This window comes from Rhinatrema bivittatum, chromosome 8, assembly GCF_901001135.1.
Source record: "Rhinatrema bivittatum chromosome 8, aRhiBiv1.1, whole genome shotgun sequence".
In the NCBI taxonomy this organism is placed as follows: Eukaryota; Metazoa; Chordata; class Amphibia; order Gymnophiona; family Rhinatrematidae; genus Rhinatrema; species Rhinatrema bivittatum.
The window spans coordinates 172,139,973-172,166,536 of NC_042622.1; the positions used below are offsets into that span (position 1 = coordinate 172,139,973).

The following is a 26,564-nucleotide window of genomic DNA, read 5'->3' on the forward strand; positions in this document are numbered from 1 at the left end:
AGAAGGGTGACAATAATGAGCAGCTGTTACACCAAATATTTCCTGCAGTCAGGGGTGAGATTGCTATACAATGGAGATCACCAACAGTGCTGTCCATATTACATGTGACTAGGTGTCTGAATAAAGTATATCTATTAAGTATAATTACGGCTATTCATACACATACAGTTTCCAAATTTGAAGTGGTTTGGGTCCCTTCTGTATGTTGGAAATGATCTAACTGAAGGTTTCCGAGCTGGAGATGGGGGTCCCGCTCGATCAAGGGCTGGGAAGGGTATGGTCTGTGACTGTTTCCTTGCCATTTTCACCTAAAATATATTATCCCAGGACTTGGAATGTTTAGTATCTAGGTCGATTGTTGTATAGGCCGATGGGACGTATTTGCCCTGTTAGTGCTTATATGTATAAAAGATGTTGGGGTCTGTTTGTGGGTGGGTGGGTTAGGGGGATTGGGTTTATTCATACTGTTCTTTGGAAGATGGGGCTGTTTAAAATGTTGTTTCATATTCTTTGTTACATTTTTCAATACAATTATAAATTACAAAAAAAAAAAAAGTAAGTAGGCTGTTTAGTTCTGGGTTGAGATCTGATTTCCAAAGGGTGCCTTCTGTTTTAGGATGCTATAAAAGTCTTCTATAAAACAGACCCATAAAACTAAACAGGTTTTGATTTTTATACCTCGTTTGTCTCTCAGGCTCTGGAAGAGGCTCAGAAAGCCATCCAGCAGCTCTTCGGCAAGATTAAGGACATCAAAGATAAGGCAGAAAAATCTGAGCAAATGGTGAGTCATTGAGATTTGGGGCTGGCGCTGTGCATTGCTATATGGAGGGGGCCAGGTTGGGATCTTTCACTCGCTGGGTTGGCCAGAGCTGGGATGCAGCAGAGCCATCCTAGGGGGGAGAGAGTCTCAGTCAGTAGGCAATGGCTGCTCCCTGCAGTCCCCCTGCCAAAGACCTGGGCTCAGTGAGGTAGAGGGGGGAATATAGCCCTGGCTAGTTGCGAATGCAGGTTCCTTGCACCGGATCCCAACAGGGGCCTGTTCCGATTGACGTGGAATCCCAGAGGAGCAGGATGAACCCAAAGTGCACATTCATGTTCTAGGACATTTTAATTTTTTTAGTCCAGCCTTGTGAAGCTCAGTTCATAACACATGAGCACTGCTGAGCAGGGCTTTCCAAACCTGTGCTGGTGACCCCACAGCCAGTTGTGTTGGAGGGTATCCACATGATAAGCATATGAGAGATTTACAGATTTTGATTTCACTCGTGTGGGGTCTCCAGCCATGCTGTGTTGCTCCTGCTGGGATTGGTTGCTGGAGGAAATCCTGACTGGGGATTTTAGGTCTCATGAGTGAAGCCCAGCAGCGGTGTGCCTGTGGATGTCTCTTCTCTGCACAGTCTGTTCTAGCTCCGCAGATAGAAATCCCACTGCTGCTGTTTGGCCTTGGCCTTTTAGAGTGCATGGTATCAGACTCCGGAATTGAGTTATATTATATATAGTGAGTATCGTTGGTGACATCTATACCAGGCTTTAGAATAAGTTAGAAAGTAGAAGAGCGAGTATTTCCAGAGTGTGCCTAAAGTTTCATTACTTAGTTTTGACTTATTATTGTCAATGAACATCAATATATTTCATTTTGTTATTTGTATTTAATTGTGTAATTTTGTAAGTACCTGCATTCTGTTTACTATTTTAATTGTACAATGCCTTGATTACTTGCAATCAAATGAAATAAACTAGTCCAGCTTGAGTAGCTTGTTTGTATTTTAATTCTAAGTATTTTGATGCTGATTTTATAATATTTCAATTTGTATTCATAGGTTAAAGAAATCACTCGGGATATTAAACAACTGGATCACGCCAAGCGCCATTTGACTACCTCCATCACAACCCTGAATCACTTGCATATGCTGGCTGGAGGAGTTGATTCACTTGAGTAAGTAATGGTTGTCAGTTGCTTTTGAATTTAATGTGATTATCTGCAAATAAAGCAAGAGGAGTTTTTGTGCTGTTTTCACTCTGCTTCTGAAACAAATATGGACTTCCAGCTCTGTTCAGCAGCTTTAAAGTTTTAGCATTTAATGCCTTCATAGAATTCATTCCATTGCACGATGAGTAGATGCTAAGACTTAACCCTCTATCGTTAGCCAGTGCTTGCAGGGTTCGCCCATTTCTCCATCCGGGGAGGAGAAGCCTCAGCACGTCAGCTGTGTGGCATTACCCAAATCATACTGGCCCTGACAGAGCAGGGCTCGGCATCCTGTGCTGCAGCCAAGCCAGGCGATTTATTGGCATGAGCCTCTGTTGGCCAGAAGAACCTACTGTGGTAAAATGCCACGTGGGCAGGACCTGAATTAGTGGAAGATGTATTTACTTTGCGACTTAAATCAGCCGCTGTAGCTGAACGTGGATGCAGACCACCATTGTACATGTGTGTAATAAATATCGCCATTAGAAGGAATAAATGCTGGCAGGAAGGTCAGCTCTTAGGTAATAGCCAAGATCTGTTCTCAACATGTCTGATTCTTCCTGGTTTCCTGTGCAGGGCCATGACCCGGAGGAGACAATATGGAGAAGTTGCCAATCTCTTACAAGGGGTGGTGAATGTCCTGGAGCATTTCCAGAAGTACATGGGAATTCCTCAGATACGGCAGCTATCTGAAAGGTAAAGCACCACAGCGGGGAGAACAGTTTATAAACTCATCAGGCTGTTTAATGTGCCAAACACTAGAGTTTATATCTAGAATGGAAATTCTCCCTCTTGTTTAAAACTATGCAAGGCCCCATCCAATTCACAGACGTGATTGATGTGAAAAGAAATGTGGTCTTGGGCAGGCTTTCCCACTGAGCTGGTTTCAGTCCAGAGAGCAACTACTGCACAGTATGAGTAGGAAAAGCAGAAGGCCTCAAATCAAGCTGCTCTTTCTTCTGTAGTCTGATTTTCAGGATAATTTTTTTAGCTCCTTTTGCTTTTCTTGGGATTCATTCCCCCTTGCATTTGCATCTCAGTGGCTGCCTCCTTTCTCTGCGGCATTCGCTGATCTGGAAATGAAAAATGGCAAGCCTGCAAGAAGGGCGGAGTTAAAGGCACACACATTTAGATTAATCACAGCTAATTAATGTGCGGCAATCAATTAAACTGGACAATAGCACTTTAATGTGGCATAAACAATTTAATAAGTGCACTCACCAATGGTGCACAAAATTTAGATACAAAACGTAAATACGTAGTCATACAAAGCCCCGACACGGCCGTGTTTCGCGTCAGGCTGCGTCAGGGGGACGAATTCCAAAGTTCTATAAAGACAAAATCCATACAGATATTGTACAGTGTGGCAGGCACAATGGTAACTTTAGTAAAAATGTGAAATTAAGAGGTACACAAGACACTGTAGGAAACAACAACAAAGCAGTCTGAGGCACAGGAGCAGTCTGATAACATGTAAGTAAATATAAACCCTGTATGGATGGGGGAGGGAGGGGGAAGAAAGGGTGAGGGAAGGAAAGGGGGGGGGGATATGAGTTGGGGGGGAAGGAAGGGAAGAAGGAAAAGGAAAGAACGAGAAGGAAGAAGAGTGAGGGGAAGAGGGGAAAGGAGGGGGGAGGGGGAGGAGGAGAAAAGGGGGGAGGAGGATGAAAAGAGGAGGGGGAGAGAAGGGGGAGGGGGAAGGAAAGAGGGAAAAGGGAAGGAAGGGAAAGAACGAGAAGGAGGAAGAGTGAGGAGGAGGAGGAAGAGTGAGGGGAAAGGAGAAGGGGGAAGGGGGAGGAGGAGAAAAGGGGGGAGGAGGATGAAAGAGGGAGGGGGAAGGAAAGGGGGGAGAGAGGGCAAAATGGGAAGAAGCAAGGAAGGGGAGGAAGTGAAGGAGAACAAAGGAAAACAGAAAAGATGCCAAATCAAGTAGAGTATTAAAACAGGCACAAATAATGTGGTACCTTAAGAGGACTAAGGGTGAAGCTCTGGTTGCAGTGAAACCACTAAATGTCAGATACTAAAACAAAAACAAAGAACAAGCACAGGAGCATTAGGGTATCGTATGTTACTGAAGGTTCCAACATCTGCAAAATTACCTTCATAAACGGAGTCCCAAAATGTTTCATTCAGTAGCAAGCATCTAAAGGATGAATTAAGTCCCCCGGGGACATCGCGGCAGGTTGTAGAAACTTCAAAGAATGGACCCGAAGGTCTCAAGCGCTACAACGCTGTTCTCTTGATCGATTACATAGGTATGAGAACCCGTCTGGGAATCCCCTGATCCACGGCGACCTGTCAATCTTGATCACGTGACGATCTTCTCTTTAGAGCTAACCTTTTTAAACGCTCAATTTTTCAGCGTTTCCCTTCTGGACATCGCAATTTCACTGTCTACAACTTCTTCAGGTAAAGCCGGTACTTTTTACCTTTTCCTTTGCCTTGCTTTTAAACCCTCTATGTAAGTTTATTTTATTTAGTATTTTTTCTCAGGTTTATTTCTTTAGCCTTCACCATGTCAAGCACAAACACAGTGAGAATATTTTGGCCGCTTGTACCTGGCAGAATTTCATGGTAATTTATTGACTAGCTTCTCTCAATAATTCCGTGCTTTCCTCTCAGTCTAGCTCCGTTTGACTATTTACCGCTGTATTTATCTTCACTTTGCGTTGTAGCGCTTGAGACCTTCGGGTCCATTCTTTGAAGTTTCTACAACCTGCCGCGATGTCCCCGGTGGACTTAATTCATCCTTTAGACGCTTGCTACTGAATGAAACATTTTGGGACTCCGTTTATGAAGGTAATTTTGCAGATGTTGGAACCTTCAGTAACATACGATACCCTAATGCTCCTGTGCTTGTTCTTTGTTTTTGTTTTAGTATCTGACATTTAGTGGTTTCACTGCAACCAGAGCTTCACCCTTAGTCCTCTTAAGGTACCACATTATTTGCGCCTGTTTTAATACTCTACTTGAGTTGGCATCTTTTCTGTTTTCCTTTGTTCTCCTTCACTTCCTTCCCTTCCTTGCTTCTTCCCATTTTGCCTCTCTCTCCTCCTTTCCTTCCCCCTCCCCCTCCCCCTTCTCTCCCCCTCCCTCTTTTCATCCCCCACCCCCTCCTTTCCCCTCTTCCCCTCACTCTTCCTCCTCCTCGTTCTTTCCCTTTCCTTCTTCCCTTCCTTCCCTTTTCCCTCTTTCCTCCCCCCTCCCCCTTTCTTCCCCCTCCCTCCCCCATCCATACAGGGTTTATATTTACTTACATGTTATCAGACTGCTCCTGTGCCTCAGACTGCTTTGTTGTTGTTTGGTGGTTGTTTCCTACAGTGTCTTGTGTACCTCTTAATTTCACATTTTTACTAAAGTTACCATTGTGCCTGCCACACTGTACAATATCTGTATGGATTTTGTCTTTATAGAACTTTGGAATTCGTCCCCCTGATGCAGCCTGACGCGAAACACGGCCGTGTCGGGGCTTTGTATGACTACGTATTTACGTTTTGTATCTAAATTTTGTGCACTATTGGTGAGTGCACTTATTAAATTGTTTATGCCACATTAAAGTGCTATTGTCCAGTTTAATTGATTGCCGCACATTAATTAGCTGTAATGAAAAATGGCACACATCTTCCCCACCATAAATATACTTGTAAAAGAGTATTTCGACTTAGAAAAATACATTTACAAAACCATTTCACTAAACTCCGGCTCCCTGAAAAGGAGCGGACTGGTGCAGAGGGTGGCAAGACTTTCTCTGCATGAAAATCGAATGTAGGGCAGCAGACTACCATGTTACCAACTTCGCAAGCCAGCTCTATAAAATATGTTTATATATGAAGAAGCAGAAAGGAGTTTTACTTGGCATTATTTAAGGTTTAGTGCTGTATGATGATACTGTGTCACTACTGTAAAGCATATCAGCCTTAGAGCGAATTGGCCAGGTATGTTGAGCTAAGGCTAGAAGGCGTAATCTGTCAGCCACTTGGCCTCCCTGGTCACTTGCCTGATACCCAAGGATCGGGATTTGTAGGCATACGTATTTAGTGCATTCTCTATCACTTTAAAAGAGCAATTGCAACAAATTATGCAAGGCTGAACTGTGGAAACTCAATCTTCTTTTAAAGGTGGTCCTTTTTAATACAGAAGTATATATATTTTTTTTAAGTGTGGTGCTATTGTCAGCGGAAACGTGAGTTCTGATGTTGTTGTGGTCGCACGGCTCCATGTGTGGCATTGCAGTGATGTCACTGTAGGAGCTGCAGAACTGCAGTAACATGAGGTGTCAAAGATACTATGCTTGCAGGACCACATTTAAAAATCCATCCTTCCTTCTCTAATTTTTTTAAACAGATGATCACATCCTCTTGTATGTAATTTCAGAGTTGATGTACAGTAATTTTTATTTTTTTTTAAATGCTGGTGTTGGTTCTTTGAATAAGCTGTCACTTTTTCAGAAAACAGATGATTATTCCTAATCTTCTTAATAGGATCTAAAATGTTTCAAATCAAAACCATTTGCAGCATAGAGAAGAATAACAGTACAGTGTTGACACACCTACTGGAAAATGTCATGGAGAAAACCTCTTTGATATTTGGTGTTTTTTTTATTTTGGGGATTCTTGAACATAGAGTGGGAGTCGGGGAAGAGCCTGGGCTTGCTGGTTTTAGCACTATTTGTGTTTACACAGTGATAACAGCACTGTCTGTTAGTGATACCTAAGGGCATCTCATGAGAAATGTAGGAACGCCCTACATACCTCACAGATGTCGGCAATGATAGCCTTAGCTTCTGTGTTGCAGTAGTGAAGAAGGATCTGTGCTGGAAATGTGTATAATTGTGTATGCGCCTGTGTGTATATAATATATACGGTACATATATCTGTATACACACACACACACACATTTATGTGTGCACATTTTCAGCTGCTGGTTAGTCTGAAGCATGTATTGTAGCTGTAATGCTGCAGTTGCATGGGTGGGACATCACATGCCTCGCATCCCATTATGGTTAGCTATTTCTGCCTTGGAAATCCAGTCTTTTAACAATAAAAAGTCTGAGGCTGTAATGCAGATAAAAATCAGAGACATATTTTAGCAGCACAAGTATGTTCAAATCTTTTTATTATGACTATTAATTCTTAACAGTCAACAGAGGAAACAACAGCAAATAATGGCCACATCCGGCAGTGCACACTGCCAGGTACATGAAAAAAGTGCACATTATGCAGGACAACAAACAGTAATCCCAACCCTCCTTTTCAACTTCCCAGTCTCATAAGAACATAAGAAGTTGCCATACTGAGTCAGACCAAGGGTCCATCAAGCCCAGCATCCTGTCTCCAACAGTGGCCAGTCCAAGTCACAAGTACCTGGCAAGTGCCCAAATGTTAAATAGATTCCATGCTGCTAATGCTGACAACAACCTATTGTTCCCTGTACGTACCCAGATCAGTCCAGACTCCTAGGTTTTGCCTCCCTGCCAGTAGATGGAGACAGAAAGTTTCACTGACACTATACATAACCCGGTGTGCCACCTGCAGTTCCTCAGTATTTCTCCGTCTCCAGCAGATGGTAGATGAGGTAAAACCTGCAGTCTGGAGAGAGAGGGAAAAAAAAGATTAAAAAACATTTCTGGATCTTTCTCCCAGGTGGTTGTGAGGTCCTGGTGGAGCCACCCCCCTGGTTTGAGGCAGACAAGCAGGGGGTTGGTGATCCTTCTAATAGCTCGGTCCAGATGTCCATGGGGTGGACATCTAGTTGTCCAAATCCTTTGAAGTGGTGGAATTTGCTGGCAGTTCTGCACTGCAAGCCCAGTGGAGCAGGGAAGTATCCCTTTTATACGGTTTGTCCTGGGCTGGGTCTCAAAAGCTTGGTGAAAGGAGACGGATATAGCCAGTGGTCTGGCTCTTTTCTGATCTGCCATGCGGCCTGCCCTCCTGGAACTGGAACTTCTGCACCAAAGGAAAGTATTGGCTTCTATGTATTTTTTTGTTCTCAGAGAGTTAAAAAGAAAAAAAAGAAAAAGGAACTAGTTTGAGGAATCTGTGCAGCAGCGGCAGGTTTCTGGGGTTGGAGAGCTCAGCGATGGAGATTTTAGCAGCTTCTCTACCTGCTGATGAGATTGGATGTTGGCTCCGTGGTATTGATGGACTGTTCCCCTGTTTGTCGCGGGTACGGGGAGGAACAGCGTGCAAGTGAGGCAAAAGCGGCATGGCATTCGGGGGTCTGCGTCGTGCATGGCCGCACTGGTAGAATGAGCCTCGCAGGTGATGGAGTCTAGCATTGAGGCTTTCCCCATCAGCGTGGAAACGGTGACCATTTTTAATTCCCTAGCAGCGTCAATGGGAGAGACAAGGGAATCCCCTCCTCAACTGTTGCCGGCGGTTCCCTGTCCTGCGGATGTGCAGAGAGGCACTTGCACCGAAGAGGAGTCTCTGATTCTGCTGGTTTTAATTTGCTTATGCGCAAAGCTTGTGTAGCAGAACAAGCAGCGGGGGATGCTGGCTTTCGGCCTCAGTCTCCATGGATTCTTGGCTGGTCTAGAGGCCTGAGCTGTTGAGAAGCTCTTTAGGCCTTCAATGATTTTCGGTGCATGATGTTGAATGAATCCTGTCCTAAACACACTGAAGGTGCAGGCAAGCTTTGCTTAGCTGCGTGGTAGGTCACAGCAGCGGTTCTTTTCCCGCATGTATAGGCCTGTGTGCACATTCTCACCATGTGGTGGTTGCATGCACAGGGACCTATACGCGTAAGGCCACAGCCTAGATTTTAGTGCGTATGTCTGTAACCTTGACTTGAGTGCATATTTGCAAAGGTACTTGTGCGCATAGGGCAACAAGCTAGACTGGAATGTGTGTGCACATAAGACTGCAATCTAAACTGGAGTGTGTATTTGCACAGGTACTTGTGCCATTACGACCACGGCCTATATGAGCGCGTATTTGCAGAGGTATTTGTGCGTGTACTGCCGTGACTTAGTCTTGAGTGCGTGTTTGCGTGCGTCCTGGAGGGATGTCTGTGTATGTCCAGGTGGGATTGGTGTACACGCAGGAGGCTGCCTAGAGCCGAAGTTCAGAAGAGCTAGGTGCCGGGGACGAACATGTCCAAGCACCTTGCTATCTGTGAGGCTTGTCATCTGATAGCAATTCAGTCTTCACTCTCTCTGCATTTGTGTGAGCGCTGTTTAATTAGAATCAGTTGCTTAAATATTTGGGAAACAAGTAAACCACCCTGCAGAGTAAATCTGCAAGACTGAGTTTGGGCATCCTGTTGTATACAAAGATCCAAAAAGGTTTTGAGTTTGGTCTTCACCATAAAACTTAGTGGGGACTCATCATGTCACGATCACAAGACATTTCAGAGGACCTGTGAAAGAGAGTACTTGGTGCTCATCTGACTGGGCAAGGTTACAAGACCATTTCTAAATATTTGGGGTTCCATCCATCCATTGTCAGACATTTAGTCTGCAGAAGGAAAGATGAGGACTATAGTGAGTCTATCCAGGAGCGTCACCCTGCCAAGATCACCCCAAGAGCAAACCGGAAAATCATCCACAAAGTCACAGAGAGCCCCAGACTCTAACATTTAAAGATCTGCAGCTGATGTCAAGGTTCATGTGTCAACTATCAGGAAAAAACTGTCTGGGAGGATAGGCAGGAAGCAACCACTGCTCTCTGAAAAGAACCTTGCTGCCTGTCTCAGGTTCACCAAAGTATTACAGCACTGAGGGTCTAATTATCAAAATTTTCCCTCCCCTGATCAGTAAGTGCACACACAGAGAAAATATATAATTTTCAATATTATATTTACAAATATTTATTTAAGCAATACATGTGTGTATTATTTAAATACACATACGCATGTATTGTTTAAATAAATATTTGTAAATCTACTGTAGAATGGCTGAAAAAGTCCCAACCTAAACCCTATTGAAATGTTGTGGCAAGACCTGAAGCGAGCTGTTCATGCAAGGAAGTCCTCAAATGTCACAGAGGTGAAACAGTTCTGTATGGATGAAAGGGCCAGAATTCCTCAAGGGCGATGTGAGAGGATGATCAACCGTTACAGGAAACGTTTAGCGGAGGTTATTGCAGCGCAAGGAGATGCTACACATGTAATGCTTATTGTTAAATAAATAATCAAAATATAGTCTTTATATTCAAGTCAATATATGCAATGGCATTATCTTCCTTTAGATTAGGATCTAAACATGTTCCTTTAGAATAGGATCTAAACATGTTTTGAATATAAATTGTGCTAAAATACAGACCATCCTAGAGGGCTCACAGAAGTTTTCTCGCACAGTAGGTGGGAGAAAGCTTTTTCCCAGTCTGGAAGGGGAAGCAGACAGACAGACATACTGATGTGGGAAGAAGGCTTCTGATCTGGCAAGCAGGGAACGCACTGGTGGTATTGTCCCGGGTCTGCTCTGCATCTGTGCAGAGAAATCAGAATTAGCGGGGGTCTGTAACCATCCCGTGGCTTATAGGTAGTGGAAAAAAACCTGGAAAGTATTTGGAATGCGACATAAGGGCAACACCATGGAAGGAATGGGCTGCTTCAGCCTCTTTTTATCTCAGCACACTGCCAGTAGCAATCTAATATTTCTAGTAACTCCAGCAAATGGAAATGTGGTGTTGAGTGATTTACTGTTATTTGAGACTTGGTATGGTTAATTTAAAAAGGAGGGACCTGTAGGGGTTGCAGAGAAAACAAAGCTCATGTTGCATATTCTCAGAAGGGTTTTTGAGTCAGGAGGGGCTGCCATCAGAAAGTGTACAAATCAAGCCAGACACCTGTCACAAATTAAAAGTTAACTTATTCAGATTCTCTATTGCAAATGTTGTTTAGGTTGTAGCACTGACATGAGATTGCTTGCTTGGCGGTATAGGTTATTCATGTTTTTAAGTGATTTTAAGCTAAAATACAGTACACAGTGTTAATTCAGTTTAATGATCCAGAAGGCCTGGCAGAAGAAGCCGCTTCACACATTACCAGGAATGACCGCTATCTAAGAAGAGACAATTTTAAGACTTGGTGAGAGGACACGAGATAGTACCCAAGGACTAGATACACAGGAGTGAATTTTCAAAGGTGTTATCTGCATAGCAATTTTCAAAAGCCCATTTGCGCATATAAAACCTTTTAAAAAGTACCTCTATAGGTAAGAAGGCCTTGGAAGAAAAAAATGAACCAGGGCTGGGGAAGAGAAATGTTTTAGTTCATGTTAGAAAAAGTTTTTAAAAATGGTTTTCATTTTTTTCAGTAGTCAGAACAAGATCATCATCTTTTTGTTGTAGCTGTTGCTGGAATTAAGGAGCGGGTCCGTGAATGGAGGTTTGAGCTTCTCAGAACAAAGGCAGCTGCTAATACTATGGATCAGGACCAAGGGGCTGATTCACTAAAGTCTCCCATTTTGTGCCTGTAGGAAAAATGTTTAGCACGTCTGGTCTCAAGCCATGGGTAGAGAAGAGCTTTGAACAGTCTCCCTGCAGTTTCTCTTGGGTCTCCTGGACTTGGGGGTATTGATGAGAGAATAGCAAATGACCTCATACTCGCTGGATCTGATTAGTTCACATTAGCTAACAAATGACATTGCACACTGTATAAACCAATCAGTTCTCATTGTAGTTGTATTCTGTCTCACTGTTCTGATCATGGCTGCTCCCAGGGCATTCAGCATATCAGCATAATTGGGGAACCACTTAAATATGACTTAACCATTATATATATATAGTGATGATTACTATATACCCTGGGAGAGATTGGATGAGGGGGCCAGAGGGGGGAATCTGTGCAAGAGAGGAAACCTGGGTGAAAACTTCAAAACCAAGGACCTCCAGGTTAGGGGAAAAACTCTTTCTCTCAGGCCGATACAGTAAAAGTCACGGGAGAGCGCTCTCCCGGCGCGCGCAGCGGCCACTCTCCTGTGCGATTCTGTATTTAAATGAGGGCCCGCAGCAAAAAGAGGCGCTAGGGACACTAGCACGTCCCTAGCACCTCTTTTTGGACAGGAGCGGCGGCTGTCAGCGGGTTTGACAGCTGATGCTCAATTTTGCCGGCGTCTTTTCTCAAACCCGCTGACAACCACGGGTTCAGAAACCGGACGCTGGCAAAATTGAGCGTCCAGTTTTCGAGCCGCGGGCTGATTTAAAAAAAATAATAATTTTTTAAAACTTTTTTTTTAACTTTAGGGACCTCCGACTTAATATCGCCATGATATTAAGTTGGCGGGTGCACAGAAAAGCAGTTTTTACTGCTTTTCTGTGCACTTTCCCGGTGCCCGGAGAAATTAACGCCTACCTTTGGGTAGGCGCTAATTTCTGAAAGTAAAATGTGCGGCTTGGCTGCACATTTTGCTTTCTGTATCGCGCGGGAATACCTAATAGGGCCAACAACATGCATTTGCATGTTGCGGGCGCTATTAGGTTCGGGGGGGGGGGGGGGGTTTGGACGCACATTTTCGACACGCTATTACCCCTTAATGAATAAGGGGTAAAACTAGCGTGTCGAAAACGCACGTCCAATCGTGGGTTACCAGTGTGCTCTACCGGAGCGCACTGTACTGTATCGGCCTGTCTGAGAGGCACTGGGGGAGGGGGAAAGTTGGAGAACAAAGGAGGAGGAGCTGCCCAGCCTTTACCTCAGCCAGGGGGAGGAGTCACCCAGGTGGACTGGGAGGAGAAGGGGAGGTTGCGTGCAGAGGGGCCTGGACAGGAACAGGAAGAAGAACTACTAAAGTCAGAGGGAGACATGGAGATGGGGGTATCAGAGAATCCAGAGCCGGCACCTATGCCAATGGAGGTGGGAGAGGAATGGGGGAAGCCCCCATAAGGAGACCTGGCTCTCTAACAGTAAACAGGTTAGAGTCGGATAAGAAGAAACTGCTGTGGGGGTAGTTGGAGCTGTAGTTGGGCAAGGCAAGTGTATGAGTCTCCCTCACAAGCTACGGTGGGTGGTGGCAGTAAGGGCTTGGTGTCCCTCGAATCAAACTCACAAGCACTGGAATCGGTGCTTGAAAAGTTTCTTCTGGTCTAAGCCAGAGACTGCCTGAAGCAGAGAGGTTTAAACACAGGGGCAGAAGCCAGAGATTGTGCCTGAAACAGAGACTTGAACCCGGTGGCATGAAACAAAGATTGATCACTAGGCGGTTCTCTTCACGAATTGTAGTTTGGCCTGTGCAGAGAAGGCTGGACCTCTTTTCAGAAAGCCTGCTACGAACTGGAAGGGGACAGTAGAAGGAAGTATTTACTCCCGGTTGTTAAAAGACAGGAAACAGAGAGTATGATTAAATGGTCAAATTTCTCAGTGGAAAAGGGTAAACAGTGGAGTGCCTCAGGGATCTGTACTTGGACCAGTGCTTTTCAATATATATATATAAATGATCTGGAAAGGAATACGACAAATTTGCGGATGATACAAAATTATTCAGAGTAGTTAAATCACAAGCGGATTGTGATACATTACAGGAGGACCTTGTAAGACTGGAAGATTGGGCATCCAAATGGCAGATGAAATTTAATGTGGACAAGTGCAAGGTGTTGCATATAGGGAAAAATAACCCTTGCTGTAGTTACACAATGTTAGGTTCTATATTAGGGGCTACCACCCAGGAAAAAGATCTAGGCATCATAGTGGATAATACTTTAAAATCGTCGGCTCAGTGTGCTGCAGCAGTCAAAAAAGCAAACAGAATGTTAGGAATTATTAGGAAGGGAATGGTTAATAAAACGGAAAATGTCATAATGTCTCTATATCACTCCATAGTGAGACCACACCTTTAATACTGTGTACAATTCTGGTCGCCACATCTCAAAAAAGATATAGTTGCGATGGAGAAGGTACAAAGAAGGGCAACCAAAATGATAAAGGGGATGGAACAGCTCCCTATGAGGAAAGGCTGAAGAGGTTAGGGCTGTTCAGCTTGGAGAAGAGACGGCTGAGGGGGATATGATGGAGGTCTTTAAGATCATGAGAGTTCTTGAACGAGTAGATGTGACTCGGTTATTTACACTTTCGAATAATAGAAGGACTAGGGAGCATTCCATGAAGTTAGCAAGTAGCACATTTAAGACTAATCAGAGAAAATTATTTTCCCTCAACGCACAATAAAGCTCTGGAATTTGTTTCCAGAGGATGTGGTTAGTGCAGTTAGTGTAGCTGGGTTCAAAAAAGGTTTGGATAAGTTCTTGGAGGAGAAGTCCATTAACGGCTATTAATCAAGTTTACTTAGGGAACAGCCACTGCTATTAATTGCATGGGATCGTCTTAGTGTTTGGATAATTGCCAGGTTCTTGTGGCCTGGTTTGGCCTCTGTTGGTAACAGGATGCTGGGCTTGATGGACCCCTGGTCTGACCCAGCATAGCAATTTCTTATGTTCTTATGTTTAAGCTCCCTGCAGGGTTAAAGTATCCACAGAGGCAATGGCTGTGTTTTGAGGTTACCATGCTGCACAGATGAATCCCTCAAAGGAGAATTGGTTTCAGAAGCTTTGGCTGTGTTGGGGAATCGTGCAACCTACTTTTAACCTTTGGGAAAGCGGACCCGACAACAATATATATTATTGAAGCATGAGAATTACTGCTTGCTTTGTGTACATTACCCAGTACAGAGTAGGCTACACCACTTTCAAATTCCAAAAGCATTCCTCCACAGGCCATCAGCTCCTCCTACATTCATTTGTCATATTTTGTTCTTTAATAATCCAAAATGTCCTTAACAAAAATATCTCTAAAAAGCGATGGGAAGGCCTGCAGGGAAAATTACGTGTTTGGCTGCTCCGTGGAATGACAGTTTCCATTTGTTTAGATGATGAATCAGTTCAGCCTTTTTTTGGAAATTCTATTCTCTCCGCTAAAACAAGCAGAAGTTAATTTCAAGTACTGATTGGAGGGAGAATGAATTGATGCATTTTAACTTTTTTTTATTTAAGGGCTGCATTTTTCCTGTTGCTAGCAGGGCTGAATTAGCCATGCTGTCTGGGAAGCGTCGCGACCCCAAGTAGGCGGAGTTTCCTCAGTCACAGAGCTTTGACTCTGTGCAGCTGTACGGTGGTGTTCCCGCGTGATTCCCTCTCCTCTTCAGTTTCTTTTTTTCCCGCGAGCCGATCGCATGTGGGGTTTTTCCTCTCAGCAACTTTTTTTCCTCACAGGAATTTTTTTCAGCGATTTTTTTTTTTTTTTTTTTTTTCCCATGTTTTTTCTCCGACTGAATTTGATTCCAGTTGGCTCCGAAGCCATCTGGCTTTAAATACTGCCAATGTGGCAAAATTATGTCCATAACCGATGGACATAATTATTGCTACATTTGCCTAGGCCCAGACCACAACCAAGCCTCGTGCAGAGACTGTGGTCGCATGTTTCCGAGGGCCCAACGTTCGCGAGCAGCCAAAATGGAGCGTCTGAAGACGGGCTGATATGCCCCAATGACTTCAGCTCACTCTTCGCCAGGACTGTCGAAGAAGGGTAAGGCCCATACAAAAGGGCTTCCTCCCTGGGACCCACCGAGCTGAGACGCACCATGTCGGGTCCCTGGCCAGGGTCTGAAACACCCTTAGGGCCTCCCAAAAGAGCCAGGGCTCTGGCAGTGGTACAGCACAAAAAAGGATCGGGAGATGCGTCAACCGAGTCACAGGGCTCCTGGTCTGGTCAACCCTGTTCTTCGGCGCCGACAGCATCAACACAAAAGAAACATAAAACAAAGCCGGCGCACGGCACTAGACAAAAGCACGACTGGTGCAGTCAACGCCATCTCATGTGAAGCGTCATCAACTCACGATGCATCAGAAACATTCGTCAACACATTCCTCTAAAAAAAAAAAAAAAAAAAAACAGATAAGAGAAAACATACTCATGAGTCTCCAAGGGCTCAAAGCATAAGCCCAGATATTGATGTATTCTTTCTGCTCCAGAATCTCTCTTCAAGTCATACATCAATAAGTGAACACTCTTACTCAGGTCTCTCCTCGGCGTCTCGCTCCAAGAGGTTATCTCCTTCATTGCAGATTCCTCTAGCTAAGCGTTTTCGACCATCTCCGGTCATTCCGCCAAGAACTCAGCTCAAACGAACATCTCCTGAGGATATCTTTTGGCTCCTACACAGCTACACATGCCACCTGAAGGTACCTCAGCAGCTTCTGCAATGATGAAAATTTCCGAAGTTTTGAGTTCCTTCTTCAAGGATTTGGAGCAAACAAAGGAGATTCCACCATCACATTCCCCTCAGGTCTCTCCGCCTCCATCACCGATTCCTGGACCATCGGACCCAACCATAATACCTACACCGGCCCCACCACTGAGCCCTGATTCGCAGCTATCTACATTTTCATCAAATTCTTCCACGGGACTGCTATCTGACCCGCCAGAAGGTCTACCAGAGCCATATTCTTCCCCAGAAGACCTAACATATGCCAAATTTATAGAAAAAGTAGGTAACCTCCTTCAAGTAGAGCCCGGGAAAGTCCCTGATCCCAGAGCGAAAATGATGGGGTTTTTGAAAATCTTTGAAACACCCCCAGAACCAACTGCATTACTCGGTCCTAGACAACGTTCTACACAAAATCTGGGAAACACCTTTTTCTACAACTGCTGCCTCTAGAAAAATAGATAAAATACAAGATGCGTAACTCAACCATCTATGAAACTTCTCAGCTCCCTCATCACTCCATAGTGGTGGAATCAGCACTATCAAAAGCAAAACGTACCAAGTTACATGCCAGTGCCCCACCGGGCCGTGAAAGCAAATGCCTAGACGATTTTGGCAAAAAGGTTTACCACTCAGCGATGTTGTCCACTATAATACAACACCACCAGTTTTATACAACCCAATATCTTTACGAGTGTCTTCAGAAATTACCCCCACTCTGTTTAGCGGAGGATAACACTCTTCCACAACCTTTTCTGGACATCGAAGAAGGCCTCCGACACTCGCTCTGATCAATATACGAAGCCTTTGAATCATCGGCAAGAGCCTCCACTTCCGCCATTGCGGCCAGACAGCTCGCTTGGCTGAAAGCGAGTGCGATTCGGTCTGATGTGCACGACAAGCTGGCCGACATCCCATGCGAGGGTGATAATTTATATGGAGACAAATTCGGAGAAGCTGTATCTCACTTAAAAGAGCAAAGTACGGCCGTACTCTCCCTCACCACCCTCTCTGACACTCACAAGAGCCAGCAAAAATGTTATCCCTCTTATCGCAAGAGGTATTATCAAAGACCATACGCTAGACCATATATACACTACAGGTCTCAACCATATGCTCCACCCAGAAATTCCTCCCAATACACTCCATCAAGGGGCAGATCTAGACAACAGAGGCAGCAGAAACAAACACCTGCACCACAGCAGAAACAACCACCGTCTTTTTGAAGACCCTAGAGCCACCACCACCACTGAGGACGCCTTTGGTTCTTCCTCAGCAGCTGGGAATCCATCTCAGCAGATCAATGGGTGCTCAATATCATCAGGGAAAGTTATCACCTGAATTTCTTAACTATCCCATCTCTGCCTCACATCACTCCGCTAAGGAATGTATATTCCCACTCATCATCCCTCAATGCAGAGTTAGCCAACCTGCAAACTCAGAAATCTATTCAAATAATCCCTATCCAACAACAAAATCAGGGATTCTATTCCCAATACTTCCTTATTCCAAAGAAGTCGAGGGGCCTCCGTCCCATTCTGGATTTATGACACCTCAACAAACATATCCAGAAAGAGAAATTCAAGATGACCTCTCTCAAGAACATCTTGCCACTGTTACAGCCCAACGATTGGCTATGCTCCATCGATCTGAAGGATGTGTACTCCCATATACCCATACACCCATCTTCCTGGCGCTACCTCTGTTTTCGGGTTCAGAACATGCATTACCAATTCAAAGGTCTGCCATTTGGCCTCTCCTCAGCTCCAAGAGTGTTCACAAAATGCCTAGCAGTGGTGGTGGCTCATCTCAGACAACTATCGATCCAAATATTCCCTTATCTTGATGACTGGTTGCTAGTGGCATCGGATCCATCTACGCTACAAGCACATACATTACGCACGATCAACTGTCTTCAGACACTGGGATTTCTCATCAGTTACGAGAAATCACACCTACAACCTACACATCTTCTTCAATTTATAGGGGCTCTCATCAATACAGTGGACGAGAAAGCCTACCTTCCCGGAGACAGAATACAGATTCTTACTGCATTAGTTCAGAACCTATTGAACAAACACCAAGCATCAGCCAAGTTCTTCAACTGCTAGGTCACATGGCGGCAGCCATCTACGTGGTTCCCCATACAAGACTGCATATGCGACGCTTACAATGAGGCCTAAAGACTCAATGGTCACAGTTCCTACAGCCCCTCAACTACAGAGTTCAACTCACCAATCCAATGAAAGCAGACATTCGGTGGTGGCTCTCCCCCAACAACCTATTCTCGGATGCCCCCTTCCGGTTACCCCTTCATCAGCTAACGCTTACAACGGATGCCTCCAGGAAGGCTTGGGGAGCCCATCTAGGCGACCTAAAAACTCAGGGACTTTGGACCCCTCAAAAATCCACATACCAAATCAATTTCCTAGAGTTACGTGCAATCTGGAAAGCACTTCAGATCTTCTCTGCTCAGGTCTGAGGGACATGTCTCATGGTGTACATTGATAACCAAGTCGCCATGTTTTACATAAACAAGGAAGGAGGGTCTGGTTCATGGACATTGTCGAGAAGCAATTTGAATTCTTTGCGCAATGAAAGTCCAGATATCCCTCCAGGCCGCTTACCTTCCAGGTCTCAACAACATAATGGTAGACCGACTAAGCAGGGTTTTTCACCCACACAAATGGACATTAAATCCAGAGGTGGCCTTAACCATTTTCCAACAGTGGGGATTCCCCACAATAGACCTCTTCGCCACAAAAGTCAACTGGCAGACTCAGACCTTTTGCTCCATCTATCCCAGCAAACTTCGGTACACCCCGGATTCCTTTCTCATTCTATGGACACAGGCTTAATGTACACCTACCCTCCCATTCCACTGATTTCAAAAACAATTCAGAAATGCATTCAGGATGTAGTGGACATGATCATCATTGCCCCAGCATGGTCAAGACAATCATGGTTTGCGTATCTCATGCGACTTTCCACACGCCCACCAATACCACTGGGGAATCATCCGCATCTTTTAACACAGTAAAGAGGCTCTCTCCTCCATCCAATGCATCAATCCCTTCATCTCATGGCGTGGAGATTGAATGGTAAATATTAAACCACCTAGGCCTGCCTACGCAGGTAGAAGATATCCTTATCGCATTCAGGAAGCCTTCAACCAGACGAAACTATTCTGGAAAATGGCATCGCTACCAGAAGTGGTGTAAGCTAAGAAACATAGATCCCTTCTCAGCCACTGCCATTCAGCTGCTACAGTATCTTCACTTTACGAAGCAGGTTTAGCCACCACATCAGTCCAAGTACATATCAGCACTATAGCAGCGTTTCATTACCCTCATAACGATCTACCAATTTCTAATCATCTGTTAATTTCCAGATTCATGTAGGTCATGCTTCGACTCCGACCACTGGTGACAAAACCACCTGTGCCATGGGACCTGAACGTGGTTTTGGAATAGCTAATGCTACCACCCTTTGAACCATTAAACACAAGCCACATAAAATACCTAACTTGGAAAACAGTCTTCCTTGTAGCTATTACATCGGCGAGAAGAGTCAGTGAATTGCAGGCCTTAGTTCCCTACTCCCCTTATTTAGAATTCTACCACGACAAAGTAATCCTTCGCCCTCACCCCACCTTCCTGCCTAAGGTGGTCTCTCTGTTTCATCTTAATCAAACCATTACTCTTACCTATCTTCTTGTCAAAACCTCATAACAATGAACGTGAAAAGCTTCTACATTTCCTAGACTGTAAAAGAGCTTTAGCTTACTATAAACAAAGGACTCAATCCACCATGAGGCCTTCTCAACTCTTCCTTTCCTTTAATTCAAATGATCCTGGTCAACCTGTCTCAAAGAGAACTATCGCCAGTTGGTTATCACAATGCATTCTATTCTGTTACAACAAACGTTCTATCAAACTCCAAAGTAGGCCTCAGGTGCACCAGATATGCGCCACAGCAGCATCAGTTGCCCACTTGAACAAAGTTCCATTAATAGATATCTGCAAGGCGGCAACTTGGTCGTCTATCCACACCTTTACATCTCACTATTGTCTACAACAACAAATGACCTCTGATGCAGCACTGGGCACCGCAGTCTTATCCACACTTCAAAACGGATGAGACTGTCTACTACTCTAAGGGTTGTATAATAACCTTCAAAGACATATAAACATGGACACAACCTGGGAGCTTGGGACTCCCAGACAGCATGGCTAATTCAGCCCTGCTATCGACGGGAAAAAGCAAGTTTGCTTACCGTAAAAGGTGTTTCCATAGATAGCAGGATGAATTAGCCATGCGATCCCTCCCTCCTCCCTAGACAGTCCCACGAAGGACACATTCTATTTATTACCTCTCGCTTGGCTACAAAGATACTGAAGAGGAGAGGGAATTGTGCGGGAACATTGCCGCGCAGCTATACAGAATCAAAGCTCTGTGACTAACTGAGGAAACTCCGCCTACTTGGGGTCGCGACGCTTCTCAGACAGCATGGCTAATTCATCCTGCTATCTACGGAAACACCGTTTACGGTAAGCAATCTTGCTTTTGTTTTATTTATCCCGTTAGTAATGATGCTGCACTGCATATAAAGCGGGCTAGAAAATAACACATTTTCTCCCTTATCAGCCTCTGGCATCACCTCCACTCCAGCTGGGGTTTTCTCTAAGGAACTCTTCTTTCAAAAAAGGAGGTTGGCCCAGTGGTGGTGCTGTGTCCTTCCTTGTAGAGGATCTGGGTTCGATTCCAGGTCTTCCGCATCGCCTCAGAGATTTAGAGCTCCAGAGGGAGTCCCAGTGCATGGCCTCTGCCTGGGGACTGTCACCGCTTTGACTGGGCTAAGTGAATAGGGAGGAGGAATGGCCCTGGATCCCAGTAGAGGCAGATTAAGTTTAACTGCAAATCCAGAGGAGCAGGAGGAAACTGTCAAACAGGTGGAAAAAAAAGGATTTTTTAAAGAAGAAATCTCATTTAGTCAGTAAGTTTAATAGTTTGTAACTGTATACATTGTTGCTGCCTTGCAATTCCAATGAAAAACATTTTTTTGCTCATGAGTTAATATCTGCTGCGTATGTCCTCTAGTACGTGGGAGTGTAGTGATACTGGTACAATGGCTTGTCTTAGTGTTACTCTGCACATCATGATACTACATCATCATCAAATAGTCCTTTCTTAACTGGTATAAATGATTGTTTTTTCTATCTTTTGAGTCTGTGTTTATAGATATATCTGTTTGATATAACCAAATCTGACAGCAAGCCTGTGGTAGCCCTTGCTCCTTTTTCTTAAACCTGTTTGTCTTTTCCTGACAGGGTAAAGGCTGCCCAGTCAGAATTAGGCCAACAAATTCTGGCTGATTTCGAAGAAGCTTTCCCTGCACAGGGCACAAAGGTAAAAGCTGGGAGTAAATGTGTGGTTGTATTGGCCATGTGAGCCAGTGGCTAAGGATCAGAAAACAGGGACAGTAACTTTTAAACTGGCAAGCAGGTGCACATGTGCGCATATTTGTCGACCGGCGCCCAGGGATGCGCCCATTTTATAAGAGATGTGCACGTTATAAAATAGCCTGACCATGTGCACCTGTGCACGTAATTTTAAGTGGATGCATGCCTGTTCGCACAAATGCCATTTCTACCACGTAATAGACGCGCGTTGACACCGTTACCAGTTTTCCCAGTTCGCTCCTAGGTTAGCAGCCTCCCTTCTCCCCTGTTAGCCCTGACCCTTAAAACCCTACCGATCTATTTATCTTTATTTTACAACTTACATGCCGTCTCTAGCAGAAGTAAAGTTATGCAGTAGGGGACCCTGGTGAGCACCAGTGCACGTACGTATTTACACGCTAATTTGAAGTTGAAATCCAAGAATTCCCTGTACGTACCTGGATCAGTCCAGACAGTGGGTTATGTCCCCAATCCAGCAGATGGAGTCAGCACAAGCTTTGAGGGGGCGTATCCATATATACTACTACCCCCTCTGCAGGAGTTCAGTATCTTCTGACTCCAGCAGATGCGAGTAGGGGAATCAGGCTTCCCCTCCTTTTTCTTCATTTTCTTGCTTGATTATGGCTTGTTGTTGTCTTTTTCTGTGGATCAAGTTTGTATCAAGTTTGTATTAAGTTTAAAAAAAAAAAAAAAGTAAGGCAGAGTTCTTTCAACTTCTGGGGAGTGGCTTCTCTTCCTTGTCTCTTCTCTGCGGCCTTGCTGTTTATTTCTCGTTGCAGCCAGGGGTAAGTTTGTTTTTCCTTTGTAGTTTTTTCCTTCACAGCTCAGCCCCCGGTGCCCGCGAAAGCCGGTGGAGCCGGCCTCTTCGCTCTTTACTCCCTCACCCGCGGCCATTTTACAGCTCCTCATGGGCTGCTGAGCCATTTAGGGAAAGATGTCTGGGGCGGGTCGTGTGGCCAGGAAGGCCCCCCCCGCGGCACCCTCCTCTATTTTCAGACAGCGGGCAGTGCGGGCCGACCGGGCCCCCCCCGCAGCGGCGCCTTTGTGCGCGTGGCCCCCCCCGTGGCTTTTTCTTTTCTCCTGCAGCGATCCCGATGCCGCGGCCGTCCCGCTGTGCGGCCTGCGGAGACCCGGGGTCCCGGATTTCCCGGGAGGGCATCTGTGCACGATGCCTTCCCGGGGGGGAAGGTACCCTCACAGTCCCTGACTGATTTCTCTTTTTTTGCCCGGGCGGTGCGGGCCGGCCACTCCGCCATTTTTGGCGGGAACGGCGGCCATTTTACATTCTGAGCGCCCTGAGGCGCAGGCCACGAGGGGGAACGGATCCCTGGAGGCCACGAGGGAGAACGGATCCCTGGAGGACTCTACCAGCGGGGGTGTTCCCCCGATTTGGTGCAGGAACCAAGCACCCAGAGCCAGGGAGCAGGAACCACGCCGCCCCCGAAGCGCACCCGAGCAGGCCGGGGTTCTCTCCGGAGTTTATCCTGCTCATGCATACCGCTTATCTGCAGGGGCTGGAAGCACCTGTGGGACCCCCCCCCCCCTCCTAAGATCCCTCGGATGTCGCCCTCGACGCCGGCCCCCCCCGACCCTCCGGGAGTGGGGGCCTCCCGCCTTCCTACCCGGGTCCGATCCACGCCCGCGGCAGTGGGGGCGGTGCCAGACCCAGCGGGACATGGACTTGACCTCCCGGACGGGGGACAAGGGGACGGCACACAGGAGGGGGATGATCCGCGTACCCTACGCCTCTTCCAGAGGGAAGAGCTGGACGACCTCATCCCGCAGATCATCCAAGAATTAGATTTGGATCCGCCACCAGACCCGCCTGCCCCAGTAGCTCCCGCTGTCATCACTTCTTCAAGGAAGGGAGATCCTGTCCTGGCGGCACTCCGGCCGAGGGCTCGGGCTTTTCCCATTCATGACTCGTTTTTACAAACTTCTCACCAGGGAATGGGACACCCCGGAGGCCTCCCTGAAGAGCAGCCGGGCTATGGAAAAGCTTGTACCCGCTCCCCGAAGATTTTCTGGACCTCATCAAGGTCCCAAAGGTGGACTCCGCAGTGTCGGCGGTCACGAAGAGGACGACTATCCCAGTGACGGGAGGTGCGGCATTGCGGGACACACAGGATCGTAAGTTGGAAGTTTTCCTTAAGCGGGTTTTTCGAGGTCTCCGCTCTGGGTATGCGGGCGGTGATGTGCAGTTCGCTTGGCCAGCGGGCTAGTCTCCTTTGGGTGCAACAACTCCTCACATCTCAGAACCTGCCGTCCGATGAGGCTGCCCAGGCAGATCGGCTAGAAGCCGCAGTGGCGTATGGGGCGGACGCCTCGTACGACCTTTTTCGGGTCCTCACAAGATCCATGGTTTCGGTAGTGGCAGCACGACGACTACTGTGGCTACGCAATTGGGCGTCTGATACGTCCTCTAAGTCCAGTCTGGGCTCTCTTCCCTTCAGGGGCAAGTTCCTCTTCGGGGAGGATTTGGACCAGATCATCAAGTCCCTGGGGGAGAACGCTGTTCATCGGCTGCCGGAGGATAGGTTTCGACCATCCAGAGCGTTTTCTTCTTCTCGGACCAGAGCCAGAGCGCAACGGCGCTACAGGGGCTACAGACAGACGGGCTCCCGGCCATCCGCCCCCAGGTCTCAGCCCTGGTTGCGCGCCTTCCGCGGGCATCGGCCCGCACGCACTACTCCCGGAACCGGGAACCCCTATACCAAGTCTTCACAATGATGCCAGTCTCGCCCACTCCCCTGTCCCCAGGATTGGGGACCGACTAACGTATTTCTAAGCGGAGTGGGCACGGATCACCTCGGACCAGTGGGTCCTGGATACCATAAAACACGGCTACGCATTGGAATTTGTCCGCCCCCCGCAGGGAAGGTTCATCTTTTCCCCCTGTGGCTCGGACCTCAAGAGAGGAGCGGTGCAGCTGACTCTGGACAGACTCCGGGAGATAGGCGCTACTGCGCCCGTGCCCTTCGGAGAGGTGGGCTCGGGCCACTATTCCATCTATTTCGTCGTACCAAAGAAGGACGGTTCCTTCCGGCCTATCCTAGTCCTCAAGGAAGTCAACAAATCCCTTCGAGTCGTTCGGTTCCGCATGGAAATGCTCCGGTCAGTGATTGCGGCGGTGCATCGGGGGGAGTTCCTCGCCTCCCTGGACTTAACGGAGGCCTACCTGCACATTCCCATCCGCCCGGACCACCACAGTTTCCTTCGTTTCAAAATTCTGGACCAGCATTTTCAGTTCACGGCTCTCGCGTTTGGATTGGCGCCAGCGCTGCACACCTTCACCAAGATCATGGTAGTTGTGGCGGCAGCTCTCCGGAAGGAGGGCATCCTGGTTCATCCTTATCTGGACGATTGGCTCCTCCGGGCGAAGTCATTCGATCATGGACGCTCAGCGGTGACTCGAGTAGTACGGTTTCTACATTCCCTGGGATGGGTAGTGAACTTCTCCAAGAGCTCCCTCATGCCCTCGCAACGCTTGGGTTTTTTTTGGGGGCAACTTTCGACACCCTACTGGGCAAAGTTTTTCTGCGCCAGGACAAAGCTCAATCCTTGCGGGATCACACACGACGGTTCTCTGCGTTACCAGAGCCCACCTCCTGGGACTACCTGCAACTCCTGGGAGTGATGGGGTCCACCATCGACCTTGTACCTTGGGCTTTCGCGCACCTCAGGACCTTACAGTGGGCGCTCTTCTCCCGTTGGAAACCAGTATTGCAGGACTATCAGATGATTCTCCCGCTCCCACAGAATGCCAGGGACAGTCTGGGCTGGTGGTTGGATCCGCCGAACCTGGCCCGTGGCATGTCCCTCGATCTGCCAAATTGGGTGGTGGTGACCACCTATGCCAGTCTAGCAGGCTGGGGTGCAGTCTGCGATCGAAGCGCCACGCAGGGGACGTGGTCCACGGTGGAGGCGAAGTGGTCAATCAACCGTCTGGAAACCAGAGCGGTCCGGCTAGCTCTGCGACATTTCCTCCCGCTTCTTCGGAACCGAGAAGTCAGAATCCTATCGGACAACGCTACCACCGTGGTCTACATCAACCGACAAGGAGGCACGCGCAGCCCGCAGGTCGCGCTCGAGGCGGCGCTGCTGATGCAATGGGCGGAGCGTCATCTCGTCCGGCTAGCGGCCTCGCACGTCGCCGGTGTGGACAACGTCCAGGCGGACTTCCTCAGTCGTCAACTGCTGGACCCGGAGAGTGGTCTCTCTCCGACAAAGCAATGCAACTTCTCGTCCATCGGTGGGGGGCCCCCCACTTGGATCTGATGGCGTCCGCTCTCAACGCCAAGGCTCCACGCTTCTTCAGTCGCCGGAGAGAGCGCGGAGGGAGTGGATGCCCTGGTCCTCCCGTGGCCGCCATATCTTTCTTTTCCACCATGGCCCCTGGTGGGCAGGATGCTCCGCAGAATAGAAAGCCATCAGGGGACCGTGGTTTTCGTCACCCCAGAATGGCCCAGGCGACCCTGGTTTGCGGACCTGCTACAGCTGGTGATCGACGGGCCAATCAGGCTGGGGCACCTCCCCCAGCTCCTACATCAGGGCCCGGTATTTTTCGAGCAGGCAGAATTCTTCTGTCTTGCGGCCTGGCTTTTGAGAGGCGCCGCCTCCGGCGTCGGGGCTACCTGGAGGCGGTAGTATCCACGCTATTGCGGGCACGAAAGACATCGGCCTATGTTCGAGTCTGGAAGGTGTTCGAGCTGTGGTGTACCAGCCAGGCCACGAGACCCGCTAAGGCTTCTGTACCTCAGATCCTTCAGTTTCTACAGGCGGGGGTGAAAAAAAGGGCTCGCCTATAATTCACTACGGGTTCAGGTGGCCGCCCTTGGCTCGCTGTTGAGCGATGGGGCTCTCTTCTACAGCATTCTGACATTGCTCGTTTTCTCAAGGGTGTCAAGCATATGCGTCCTCCGTTACGGGACCCTTGTCCCTCCTGGAGTCTTAACTTTGTGCTTCGCTCCCTGTAGGGACCACCGTTCGAGCCGCT

The 26,564-nt window shown here is 47.1% G+C and overlaps 1 protein-coding gene across 3 annotated transcripts in view; it reads left to right on the plus strand.

Moving 5' to 3' along the window:
- VPS53 (VPS53 subunit of GARP complex) overlaps positions 1–26,564 on the plus strand; it is a 165,342-nt gene that overhangs the window by 49,639 nt on the left and 89,139 nt on the right. For all 3 annotated transcript variants that reach the window (XM_029611418.1, XM_029611420.1, XM_029611419.1), the window contains exons 5-8: positions 695–781; positions 1,821–1,936; positions 2,546–2,665; positions 21,437–21,515. In XM_029611418.1, coding sequence (XP_029467278.1) covers positions 695–781; positions 1,821–1,936; positions 2,546–2,665; positions 21,437–21,515 — 402 coding nt within the window. The remainder of the gene's footprint in view (positions 1–694; positions 782–1,820; positions 1,937–2,545; positions 2,666–21,436; positions 21,516–26,564) is intronic.